We start from the raw sequence: 13,268 nt of genomic DNA, 5'->3' as shown, positions 1-13,268 counted from the left end.
CATCAATTTATTGGTACATCTTCTTCCAATCTTTCAACTTTCAGGAAAGATACACTTTATGAATCCGACCACCATCAAGTAGTTGAATATCATTTTCTTAAATAATTGTAAAATTAAATGCGAGAAGTAGAAATGTACTTTTATTGATTTGTTGTTTATATTATGGAGCATCCTATCTCTACTTTTCCTATTACCACATTGTATTTTGAGAAGTCTACACAGTTACGGCAATGTCGTTCGTTTACAAAGTAATTTTCAGGTAGACTTCTTATAGTACAATTTTGTTAAATAATAGTTTCAAATTTTATGAATTTAAAATGTATTGCCATTTATTGCATTTACCTAAATAATGATATAGTAGTTGTCTTAATGAGATGAATTGATTCTTATTTTGTGTTCAAAATAAGTTGAAAGTAGGAAGATTTGTTGTTCATGCACAACCAGGCCTTCAACCAAAGGAAACACACCCCAAGTATTTAGCAATTTAGGTATTATCATAGATTCTAAAAGTAGCAATTTTATAATACTAAAAGTATACTAAACAAGCATTATGTTCCAAATTTTGCTAGGTTGGTAAAGAACATAATTTCTTTTGTTAGTAAAAGGTACATTTGCAATCGAGTAGTTGCTAAATTGTCGGTCTTTTTTTTCTATTGGTAAAAAAAATGTCACTTTGTTGAATAACACATTAAAAAGTGATAATTTGTTTTTATTATCCTACAATAAACCTTCTCATATCCTGGTTCAATTTTAAATTTGCATTTGCATTATGGCAGTTTCAAATTTCATCATTACACACCTTTTCCTCTGAATTGGAATGAAATTCATTGAAAGGTAAAGGTTTTTGGTAAAGGAATGGAATGCAATGTCACTTGAAAAACAGAAATTACAAAACTGAGGAAACTTTAACGTTTAACTGGATATCAAGAATTCTCACTATTTCTTTGATTCTTGAACCCAAACAGTTTTGATGACCTAATATGTTTGAGACTCGAAGCATAAAAATTTCACCTCAATTTTCATGGGTTTAGCTAAAATCTATAGATAAACACCATATATTCTGTATCTTAAAATCTTTCCTCTTTTATGACAGGACCAACAAGTGGTATTGATCTAGAGACTGCTCGTGTCCTATCTTTGAGGGGAGTACACGTGATTATGGCAGCCAGGAATGTGGAATCTGCTACAAAATGCAAGGAAAACATTATAAAGAGTTGTCCAAGTGTTGTACTTTGTATTTGAATGACTTTTCTATATACAGCTAATGGAAAAATACATTGTTATTTCTGGCAATTTGACCTTTAATTCAAATTCCATTTTATTTATATGTATACTTGTTCCTTTTTTTGGAATGAATAGCTAAAGGAGCTTATTTTAGTTAAGGTTTTCACTAATCAAATATTTAATTCTTTGAAAGAGAAGTACATGGTCATATGTACACTTCATTCAAACTCGTGGCGTAGCGCGAGCTTTTTTACTAGTTATATGTTAAATCATAAAACATAATTTACTTCTTAGAGAGTGAGGACATATTTTGTCAGAATTGAAAAATCATTTAGTTATTTCTATTAGGTTGGAGGGAATTGTAGCATCCTTAATACATTGCAGTATAAGCGTTTTTGAGATTTTTAATGTCATGTAAGCTTAGCATGTTACCTTGTAAAAGTTGGGGAGTGGTGGTGTGTTAGTTTAATAGGTTTTATTTTGGAAAGGAAAAAAAACAAATGTCAAGCACCAATCAGAACCCACCTCTCTTCTTTCTCTCTCCACTTTCCTCTCGCTACCTGCTTGGCGACTTCTTCTTTGCGAGCCCCTTGGCGTAAGCCAGTGGCGGTGTAGCTCATGCTTAACATGTCTGGTGGCGAGGCTTAATACATCCTACTTCTATAACCTTAGAGTTCAGTTGATTTAGAGCAACATGCCCTTCCTTAAGGATAGTTAGTTCGAAGATAAAGGAAATTCTTCCTCTATGACTATCGAGTTTTGATTCATGACAACTACACCTCTCAATAGAGAAACCCATAAACATATTTTGTTCGTGAATGGTGAATCATGAGAACTTAGTTTAGTGAGATAAATAGGAGAGGGCGAAGTTGCATGTAGAAAAACACATTATTTGACATAGATATCATAGAATGTAGTCAACAAATACATATCCCTTACTTGCTAATTATATGTTCAATTATTAACGACTTCCCATGGAAGTTATGACCGTATTTTCTCAAACATAAATATGTTGTGTTCTATGCTTCTAAACATAAGAAGACAATGATCATGAATTACATTGGGAAGAAAGTTGAAGAACGTCTAACTAATAACCATATGAAACTATACTCCAAAGAATCTGAGTCTTATTGCAAATCAGAAGGTATTATTCGTCACCACACCGTTTCTTGTACACCTCAACAAAAAAAAATGTACAACCGTAAAAAATGATTAAATTATTTAAAAGTTAATTATTAGAAACCCTTGCTCTCATTTCTTTGGGGCATGTCTTTCCAGTTAATGACTTAACAATTTCGGATGCCATCAAATTGTGAAGTGATTAGATGAAAATAATTTATGTACCAAGGGTATTCTATTTAGAATCATTTAAACATGCAAAAGCCCAAACCCATAATGCAACTATGGTCAGTTTTTGTTGCGGAGTGGACGCAGCCCAATAGAATGGATGAAATCATGAAAACCCATTATGCATCAGTTTGTTGTACTGCACAAGTAATCCCATGCACTATCATACCAGAAGCCATCTCCGATGAAGATTAGCGGGAAACGAACAGCTGCGGGGAACTCTCAATGGCAGGCAGGAATTCCCTGAAGCAACCTCTAACCCTAACGTTTGTTTTCTTTCTTGATCAACTATTGTTGAAGAGTGCATGATGTTAGATCGATTCAGTTCTCTTATTTGCCAAAATAATGTATGCTTTAACGACGTTTTCAGTTTCTTTGTTGGAACCAAAACAATCCTACTCAAACTGAACATCAGAATCTAACTTACTTGCCTGACTTTTCATAGCACAATTGTGAAAATGACGATATATATTTGACAGAATACATCATATATATATATATATATATATATATATATATATATATATATATATATATATATATATATATATATATATATATAGGAGTAGGATCAGTTGAGAACATCAAAAAGGTTGAGAACGCGAGAACACATCTGGGCCACTTAAATATTCAAATCTAAGGCTATTATCAAACGGGTAATTTATGTTGATTCTAAAACTATCGATAGTAAAATGTAACTTTTAAAATGGCATAAGGGTATAACAGTAATTGAAACTTTAGGTCAATCCTATAATTTCTCATTCCAATTCTTATTTCCATTAAAGATTGTCGTTTCCCTATTCATTCCCCTATCAAACGATTTTTGTAGCCCTAATCGGACCTGCAAGCTGCTGTGAAGATAAAGACTATTGATGGAGTCTTCGATCACCCCATTTCTCCTTCGTCTTCGATCTTCAACAATCCATTTACCTCTCACCAATCTGCAACGCCGCCGCCTCCTTCTGCTGCCCTAGCCCCGACAACGCAAGCTTCGCCGAAGATGGTGCAGCGACGTCGACTTCCCCGACCATTGAGGCGTCTCAGAAGAGACGAGGAGACGGGAGTGGATTCAAAGCATGAAACACAATTTGAGGTAATTTGGTTGAAGGAAATCAAGATACGGAGGGAATAAATCGAACGCACATGGGTGTATATCAATTCTCATGTTCTAAATCTACAATCGATGATTTTTTTGAGGTTAATGGTCTTCATCGTGTGTATATCAATTCTCATGAATCGATTTTTTTCATCAATTTTCTCGTTCCTGTTCTTATAGTCAATTTGATTTCATGATTATTAATTTGATTCATCTCGAACATGGAAATTCTGATGATCTGTGAATGAAATCGATCTTTGAAGAATCGATTTGGTGTTTGATTGAATGCTAATCTCGAAGTCTGGTGATGAACGGACGAACCAATTGGATGTGAAGACTGAATCGCTTTGTTGGGATTATCGGATTCTTGGTTGTTTATAGTGATTCTTATTTTGATCGGAATTAATTTGATGACTAGTTCGTAATCGCTAAATGGGTTTTACATTCGGGGCTTAAGACAATTCGCAATCTGTGATAAAGCTGAGTCGGAATGGTTGAGATTGTTCTACATAGTCAAAACCATAAAAGTCAAAATCGACTTATGTAAACGAAGAACAGTGGATTGTTGATTTGGTTGTGGAGGGCGTATTTGACATCGGGTTCATTGGCTTTGTATCTGGGACGATTGGGCTGTTTGATGAAATGCGTGAGAGAGGTATTCATTTGTGAATAGCTGGGTATTCATTTGTTAATAACAATGTATTCATTTGTAAATAGCAGTGCAATCATGTGTGAATGAGAGTATTTATTTATGATTAGATGTATTCTTTTATTCATTTGTGAATACCAGGGTATTCATTTGTTAATAACAATGTATTCATTTGTAAATAGCAGTGTAAACATGTGTAAATAAGTGTATTTATTTATGATTAAAGGTATTCTTTTATGAAGAAATGATAATTTTTACACCTCTTTTGTTTTCGGTTGATTAAAAGAAAGGTGGATTACTTGTAAATTGATATGTATTCATTTGTGATCGTAGTAGTATTAGTTTTTTTGAAAAAAAAATCGTTATGAATACAAATGTATTGATTTGGGGGTGGATTTCTATTAATTTTTTCGAAAAAAAAAACGTGAAATAGGATAAAAAAAATTATTTTTTAAGAAAAAAAAATTTAATTTTTTTTAGTTAAAATTTTTTTTTTTTGATAAAAATATTTTTTATATTTCATTAATAAGAAAAATAAAAAATCAAATATTTCCTTCTTTTTTGGTAACTGATCCTAAATTTAAGGGAATTTGATTGATTTTATTTTATTTTAATTTAATTAAAATATACAATTACTAATATGACCTTATATATTGATTGGTCTAGAACTGTTCTCGCGTTCTCAACCTTTTAGTTTTAGATGTTCTCATTTGATCCTTTCCATATATATATATATATATATATATATATATATATATATATATATATATATATATATATATATATATATATATATATAAACTGTTGCTTTTTGTTCATGATATTCTTTATAGTCAGTGGTACCTTCCAACTTAAGTCTTTGATAGCCGACTGTTGAAAGGATGAAGAAACTAAGGAAATAACAGCAGTAAACATAGAAAGTTAAAAGAATAAAAGAAATTGAACACCAAGACTATTATTTTATCACCATGGTATATCTAATCCAAAGAACTCTTCATCACAACCTTCCCTTTCTTCTATGGCATTTTCCCGTTTGATGGTGATGCATCATTATCTTTGGTAATCAGTGAAAGCAAGGTAGATGAAGCCTCTCCATTGATTCTCTTCTGTTCATGTGATCATGAATTATAATTAATCACACATCAAGTAATCACCCAATTAAAGCTATATATAGCCTGATAGATTACTTACAGAGGAACCTATATCATTAGACCTCACGACTTCAATCTGTGTTGAGAATAGAGCAGACACAGGCTTATGATCCGAGAACTTGCTCTCACTACGAAAGTAAGAATGTTGTTTAACTCCTTTACCATACCATAAAATCCTGTCACACCTGCACTATGAATAACAAAATTCCATAAGAATTGTAATGATAATCCTAAAGTCCAGTCATCACATAAACGCATTTAGCTATAAAATATATTACACAATGGTTTGGTATGTTAGGAAAACATTCACTACAAGAAAAGCAAACATCGGGACTAAAGTTTCTAATTAGTCCCCGATACATGATAAATCAGTCCCGATATTTTTTTTTTTTTTTGGAACTGGTTACATGCATGAAACATTATTGAGCAACCAAACATATCCGAGACTGAAATTCAGTCTTTTATATATTTGCGTTTATTAAGGACTTAATTTCACTCTATTAAAGACGTAATTTGAGTCTTTGAATTTTAGTATTAACGAAGAAAAAGGTAGAGGTGTATACCATGCTGGGGTCCTTTGTTTTTCTTCTACTAAGCTTGGAAATGTACCCGAGTACCGATTACTATTAAATGCTGAATACTTATAAGTAGGTGCAAATTTAATGTTCCCTTCTCTCCACCCTTGAAATACTCCACCATCTCCCAGTTCTTGCCTTAGTTGATCAAACTCTTGAAGTGCTATCCAATCTTGTTTTTTTATTAGCTCTCTAGCTAAATCATTTTCTAAAAATAACCTATAGTTGAGATCCCCAAACCAAAATATCTGGCTGTTCAACAAAACAATACACGCCAATCTTAAAAATCAACTCCACTTAATAATTAATTCCTTAATTTATTAAGTCAAAAGGAAACGCCACTATATATCTGTCTGGATTAAGTGATTAATAAGTCCATTAAGTCAAAAAGAAAGAAAGACTTACTCGTGTCCTAAGATGGTGAGAGGCCTCGGAGTGCAATGATCATCTCGAGTGAAATACGTTCGCTTGAAAATATCAGAAACTTGGTGATTCCTTCTTCCTTCATCTCCTTTCTTCTCACCAGAAGCCAAATGAGCAACAATAAAACAGAAACTAGTTCCTTCAATCAACATACTAACAGACACCGACCCTTTGTTTCCTAAATAACCCATGATCCCACAGGCCACAGCACACACCTTCACACTCGATATACTGTACCTATTGAATAATGATGTATTTATCCATACACTTATGAATACACCAACCATCTTCTTGCTTGCCATTAGTTTGTACCTACCACAGTTATTAACCTCTCCTTCACCTTCTTCTACTACACTTGTCACTGGATTTATCATAGGCGTAATCCAACGGCATGCACATTTGTCATTAAGTATTTGTCCAATTAGCAAATTCCAGCTTGTTGCTTCGGTTAGATCTTCTCCCCCGATCACATTTTTAGCTTTTAAGGGTACGATTTCTTGAAATCTGTAAAGTGATGATCAAAGTAAGTAGTTAGGATTAAACTCGGTTAAAATTAGAGTAAGTTACATTTTTGGCCCTGACTATATCCGGATTGAACAATTTTGGTTCTTATTATTTTGGTGCAGAACGAATTAAGTGCAAAAATTAGTTATATTTATGGACCAAAGTAGCCATTTTATGTGGAACATAAACCAAAAAGATACAAAAACCTAAAATAAGATGAAGTTAGTTACTGAAAACAAATATGCAAAAATCAAAACTGTTATTATTCAGGGACCAAAAAGAATATAATTTTAGTCTTAAAATTGTGTACTATATTATATATATTGATGAGTCGTATTGAATACCCTAGAACGTAAATGTCGGCAGATTCTTTAACATTCAGCCATTCATCTAAATCAACAGCCAAACTACCAGCTGGAGATCTTCCCGCAACATTCCACGTGGCCACAAATATCCTAAAACATGATTAGTATATTAAATAAAAAAATACGTTGTAAACATCAACGAAAATGAAATACAATGATACCATAGTTAACGGAAAACTTAACCAGAGTTACCGTAATTGATTGGTTAAGCTGCATGGATCGGTGTCCAATGACATGATAAGCGAATTATCCTCCTCCTCGTATTCATCTCCAGACTCATCTGCAAAAAGCTATTCTGGTAACTTTAACAATTAACACCATGGAACACTTTATAAACCATGAAAAGGTGTAACGTAAGGAAGATGATGATTTATAACCTGAAAGCTGTTTGCGACTACGTCTGGACTTGTGCTTTTTAGAGAACCAACGGCCGAACTTTTGGATTTTAGGTTTGTAGTGGTTATCCATGGTTGCTAGTAGTAGTTGTGAGGACGAATATACCCATGCTATGGGTTATACCTCATACGTTTGTTAGTCTGACGTTGTGATGTGAAATCATTTAAGAGCTATAGGTTTAGTGAAGGAGTTGAAAGCAATGGTGTTAGAGGATGATTAAGAAGCGGTACCCGTTTTTGATCGGAATGAAATTATGAAAAGGAGAGGTTTGTGATTGATTATAAGATACTTAGTACAGAAAGAGGCGACTATTAGAACCTTGGGAAAATGAAAATCTCGAGGCAAACAGCCAAGAGCATATGATTTATTTTAGCGATGATACCGAGTGAAAGAGAGACTGATCATAATAAAGGTCAAGAGTTTAGTTGCAACTTGCAATCACTTATATAAATACAAAATTTAGGTTGATGGTTGGACGGGTTTGGTAACGAGTAATCTTTTTGGTATGGGTTGCGTCTACCCAAAATACCCTTTGCCTTTTTTTTTTTTTTTTTTTTTTTGTCTTCTAAATTTTGTTAATTTATGTTAAAAATAAAAAGAGAATATACGTCCTTGTCAAAATATTATAGTTACCCACTTAATATCTAAAAATTATATCTGTCCTATTTAATCTTTTAAAATATTAGATTTGCCCAAATCTATGTTTTTCATATTTTAAAATCACTGGAATTGAAAAGGAAATTAAATGGACGATATAGCCCCTACATTTTAAATTAGAGGAACTTCGTCTTCGCCATTTAAGACCTGGTTAACCGTTAACTTCTAGCCTATCCTTTTTTTTCCTCTTGCCGTAATGTCATTGTGTCTATGTTGTTTTTTTTATATTTTGATTTTGTGTTTTTTCAAAATAATTAAAAAGGTTAAACATTGACTTTTATGTTGCTTTTTGATTTTGTTTCTCTTCAAAAGTTCAAAAGAAAATACCAATGTTTTATACGTGGCAATGGATAGGTAATTGAGAGTTTCATAATATATATCTTGTATTCTTGTGTGTGTTGCAAGTTAAAGTTTGATTTGTATTTCATATGTTTTTATTCTAAAGGAATGAACACTTTGTAACTTCATTGACTTTCGGATGGCAAAGATAAGTTAATTGGTTCATGAAGTTCCTGAATCTAGAAGATAAGGGTAATATGGTCTATTTAATTTTTTTTTTCAGTTTTAATAATTTTAAAATATAAAAAAGGTTATAAAATATTAAAAAATATATATTTAGGTAATTTAGATATTTTAAATGATTACGAATGGAAAATATAATATTTAGATATTAGATTGGGTAAATTAATATTTTAACGTTTAATAAGTTTAATAAGTACGTAGAAGAAATTCTTTGACCGAGTCAATGAAGTCATCTATTGTTTTTTATTATACAAAGTAATTTTCTTATTGTTTTTGGAATAAAGTGATTTATGAGGCATTGTAACTTATATAGATTAAAAATATAGTTTGTGTGTGTTTTATGTAAATATATAATATAATGGTCTGATATAATTAAAGTACCTATATTATTATATAATTTTTTTTTGGGATGAAGTGATTTAATTTGTAACTTATATGGATTAAAAATATAGTTTGTATGGATTTTAAGGCATTGCTTATTAGCTAAAATTCATCCTATCTGTTTAAAATGTTGGAGATATAACATAGTCTAAATCCATTTACAGATGAAGTAAATAGAAATTCATTTTATAATCTATAAAGTAAGAAATATGTATTTATTTATTTATTGAGCAGTAAGAAAGATTCCGTTCCGAAGATAAAGCTAGCGAGAAGCTAGGATTACAAAACATTAAGACATTCAGCTTTCGGATCTAAACACCAATTATCCCAATCTAACATACAACCTCTCCTAGCTCTAATTTTAAGCTAATGGAAGGCAAGAGCCTTAACCTCGCTAACAAGAAGAGTGGTGTTCTTCGTTTTGCTGTGAAATACAACCCCGTTCCTGAAGATCCAAATCACTCATGCAAAGGTCAATAAAAGAATAGAAATATCGGTGTGTTCCTTCTTTAGGTTATTAACGACAAAGTCAGGAGTGAAAGCATGTTGAATCGAGGTCGCAACAATAGGAAAATCAATCCACCAATTATGAAGGGCAAACCGTATCTCCAAAGCAGTGGAGCAATCAATGAAAATGTGATCTTTTGTTTCTTGTTTAGCATTGCACAAGGGACATAGAAGAGAACCCACATTAACTCCAATGCGCTCAAGATTGGTACAAGTAGGTAATCTACCCAACCGTGCCCTCCAAACTAGTTAATTAGCTTTGCCTAGTGCAATTTTATTCCAAGCGATCTTGACCGGACAGTTGGTCAAAATTTTAGCATCGATAATCCTCCTAAGGAAGGAAACAGTGAATTTGCCATCAGGTTCTTCACTCTAGCTCCACTTTTGATTCTGCCACAGAAACATGTTTACAAGGTGGATGTTTTGATGATCAAGTACAAGGTGCAAGTGGCTAATGTTTCCCCAGATACCATGTCTTTGCTTTGGGGCATGTCCCTTAGCCTTGGCTTGTCTCTCGGGCTTCCTTTGGTGCTCGTAGTTCCTTGTACTTTTTTTTAATAATATTTGCTAAGGGTGTTCTCTTTTCTTCCAAAACAGGGGTGGTTGCGCAATTGGCCAGCGCGTAGGTCTCATAGCTTTCTAAGTAATGCTCTTTTTTAATTCTTTTTACACATTAGCTTTACATTAAATCTTAATGTAACTAATTAATACAAATTTATGTATCAATAAATAATTGAACGATATTAGAAATCTGTTATAGATGCAATAACATGTATTTATCGTACTTTCTTCTTGTAACCTTTTTTGAATTATTGAATGTCGAAGAAAGTTGCATGAGATTTTTCTATTTTAGAAATATATGTCAAAAAAATAGGATAAATTGCACAAAAATCACTAACTTTTTATCATTTTGCGATTTTGACACCACGGTTTTTTTCAATTAAGTCACTATGTCTTCAATTTGTCGCAATTCTAACTCGTTGATTGATTTGCTTCATGTCAGCCGGTTGACACTACTGATGTGACATAGACTTGTCGAAGTCGAAAAAATGACACAAAATACATTAAGTTTTAATTGTATTGTGATTTTGACACTAAATTTACAATCTTTTTCAATGTTGAAACTTCATTAATAAAATATGTAATTTACCCTTTAATAAAAGGTTTAAGCCTTAAATATTACCTAATACAACAAAAAAAAATCAAATTCAAATGTATGTATAAACTATAGAGATAGTTTTATAGAAGCATTATACGTAGTTCAAGCTCAAATCTTAAATTTTTCTAGTTCAAGCTCAAATTTATATTTATCTTCTGTTGTGATTCTTGACACTTCTACCCATATATATTGTTCTTCATTGTCATCACCCGTTGAAGCTCAAATTTCTCTAGTTCAAGCTCAAATTTATATTTAAATTTCTCCAGCATCCCTTTCGTTCACAAACTCGCCTATGAGTACTTGCGAGTCGTTATTTAGTGCTTAACTCCTCGACCAAATTCGAGGTTTGTTCCTAAACTCTCTTGTAGATAGTACTAATCCAGATAAACATATTTTATGCACGAAACAGTTTTGACACCAAACCTATAGGAACTTCTACGAGCATTAATATCATTCATGATACATCTAATATACTTGGTAGCATGGTATTTTCACCTAACTCTATTAATAGGTCTTTTGCTATTAAATTGTAACTAGAATCATAGTTTGTCCTTGACATCCTTGTGCTTCTAAGGATACTTTTATTCGTTGAAAATGAGATAAGCTTTGCAACAAGGAGATCATATAGTATCTTTGATTCAATTGATGATTCCTTTGGCATGGAAAGTTCTCATGGTAATATAAATGATGTTGCAATTGATTTGATTAAAAGACAAGAACATATTTAGAAAAACCAAAACTAAGATGGTTAATATTTATAATTCTCCTAGTTTTTGGAAGAATCTTTTAAATCAAAGACAAGATTTTAGGAAAGATTTACATGTTATCCCCACATCACCAATAATCACCATTGCAAATTTTAGTTCCTCTGAATATGTTCTAGAGGATGATGAGGCGACAGAAGAACTTGGTGCAAAAGCAAGAACATAGGAAAGAAATGTCACGAAGTTGATGGTTGATCTTAAGTTATCTATTTCCAAAGGTGACTAATATCAAACAATGAACTTAGAAAATGTGACTATTGACCTTTCTGTATTACAAAACAAAAGGTAATGGTCTAAAAAATAAAATCAAACACTTGAAAATACTCCTAGCCGAGTTAGTTGTGAAGAAAGGGATGTTGAAGACAAGCAGCGGGTGATGAAGAAAATGGAGAATATCGTACATGGGTAGAAGTGTTAAAAATCACAACAGAAGAAAAATGTAGATTTGAGCTTAAACTAGAGAGATTTAGAAAGATTTGAGCTTGAACCACGTATATTTTTTCTATAAAACTCTCTCTATAGTCTATAGATACATCTGAATATGATCTTTTGTTGTATTGGGTAATATTTATGGTTTAAACCTTGTATTAAATGGTAAATTGAACATTTTATTAATGGAGTATCAAATTGAAAAAGAATGAAAACTTAGTGTGAAAATCACAATAAAATTAAAACTTTGTGTCTTTTGTGCCACTTGTTTTTTTACTTTGATATATCATCATGTCACCTCAGCATTGGCAACCGAGTGACTTGAAGCAAACCGTCATCATGTCACCTCAACACATTTGGCCTAGCGGTAAGGAGTGACTCTTGCAAATGAGATGTCATAAGTTCAAGTTTCGCTAGGAGACATAGGTGGTGTTCAGGTGTATGTTAGTTTGCAGTTTAAAAAAACAAATTAAAAACACACTGACTTAATTGAAACAAAAAAAAACGATGTCAAAATCGCAAAAAAAAAAACAAAAAGTTAGTGACTATTATACAATTTACCCAAAAATATAACGCCCGATTCTCAGGTATTGCTTAAATAAGATTTTTGGGTTGAGCTCTACTCGACGAGTTGGTTGACCTACTCGTCGAGTAGCAGCGGGATGGGATCGCGTGTTAAGTGACCTACTCGACGAGTCCATATTGGGACTCGGTGAGTAGGAGCTGGCAGATGAAACCCTAAATCTCGGGGTTTTGCACCCTATTTAAAGGAACCTTAGCCTCCCTTGGGCCTCTTTACAGTTCTAGAGAGTCCTTGAGAACCCTAATTCGTGTGTGTGTGCCTATTATGTGTTTGAAGCTTGAGAAGAGGATCTTTGGAGGAAGAAGGCTTGGAGGAGAAGGAGATTGGAGCAAGTAGAGTGTGGGAATCAACACTTATCTCAATTATCATCTTCTGGAGGTACCCAAATCGCCGTTTTTCCCTTGTATCTCTTTTATTGGTTGATTTTTAGGGTTTTGTGGAATATTAAGTTGGTAAGATGAGCTATGGGCTAGATCTGAGGTTGTAACTTCAGATCTGGACCCCCCTTGGATTCTAGAAGCATAAAGTTACAGTTT

At 32.7% G+C, this 13,268-nt stretch overlaps 1 protein-coding gene across 4 annotated transcripts; it reads right to left on the bottom strand.

Moving 5' to 3' along the window:
- Window positions 1-5,215: 5,215 nt before the first annotated feature.
- On the bottom strand, window positions 5,216-8,139 carry LOC145160514 (type I inositol polyphosphate 5-phosphatase 8-like). 4 transcript variants are annotated; one of them, XM_079079747.1, is made up of 7 exons: window positions 7,712-8,139; window positions 7,527-7,629; window positions 7,314-7,424; window positions 6,448-6,969; window positions 6,031-6,294; window positions 5,508-5,652; window positions 5,216-5,422 (listed from the first exon to the last, which is right to left on the bottom strand). In XM_079079747.1, exons 2-7 carry the CDS (start codon window positions 7,568-7,570, stop codon window positions 5,333-5,335), a joined length of 1,176 nt encoding a protein of 391 aa, XP_078935873.1. In that variant the 5' UTR covers window positions 7,571-7,629; window positions 7,712-8,139; the 3' UTR covers window positions 5,216-5,332. The 4 variants fall into 4 exon arrangements, with proteins under 4 accessions (XP_078935873.1, XP_078935872.1, XP_078935870.1 ...); XM_079079746.1 differs by having other exon boundaries at window positions 7,527-7,624; XM_079079744.1 differs by having other exon boundaries at window positions 7,527-7,614.
- Window positions 8,140-13,268: the final 5,129 nt, after the last annotated feature.

Source organism: Lactuca virosa, chromosome 2 (assembly GCF_052849685.1).
Source record: "Lactuca virosa cultivar CGN04683 chromosome 2, Lactuca_virosa_CGN04683_v6, whole genome shotgun sequence".
Taxonomy (NCBI): Eukaryota; Viridiplantae; Streptophyta; class Magnoliopsida; order Asterales; family Asteraceae; genus Lactuca; species Lactuca virosa.
The sequence above is the reverse complement of the archived record's forward strand: the minus strand, read 5'-3'. Positions and strand labels throughout refer to the sequence as shown.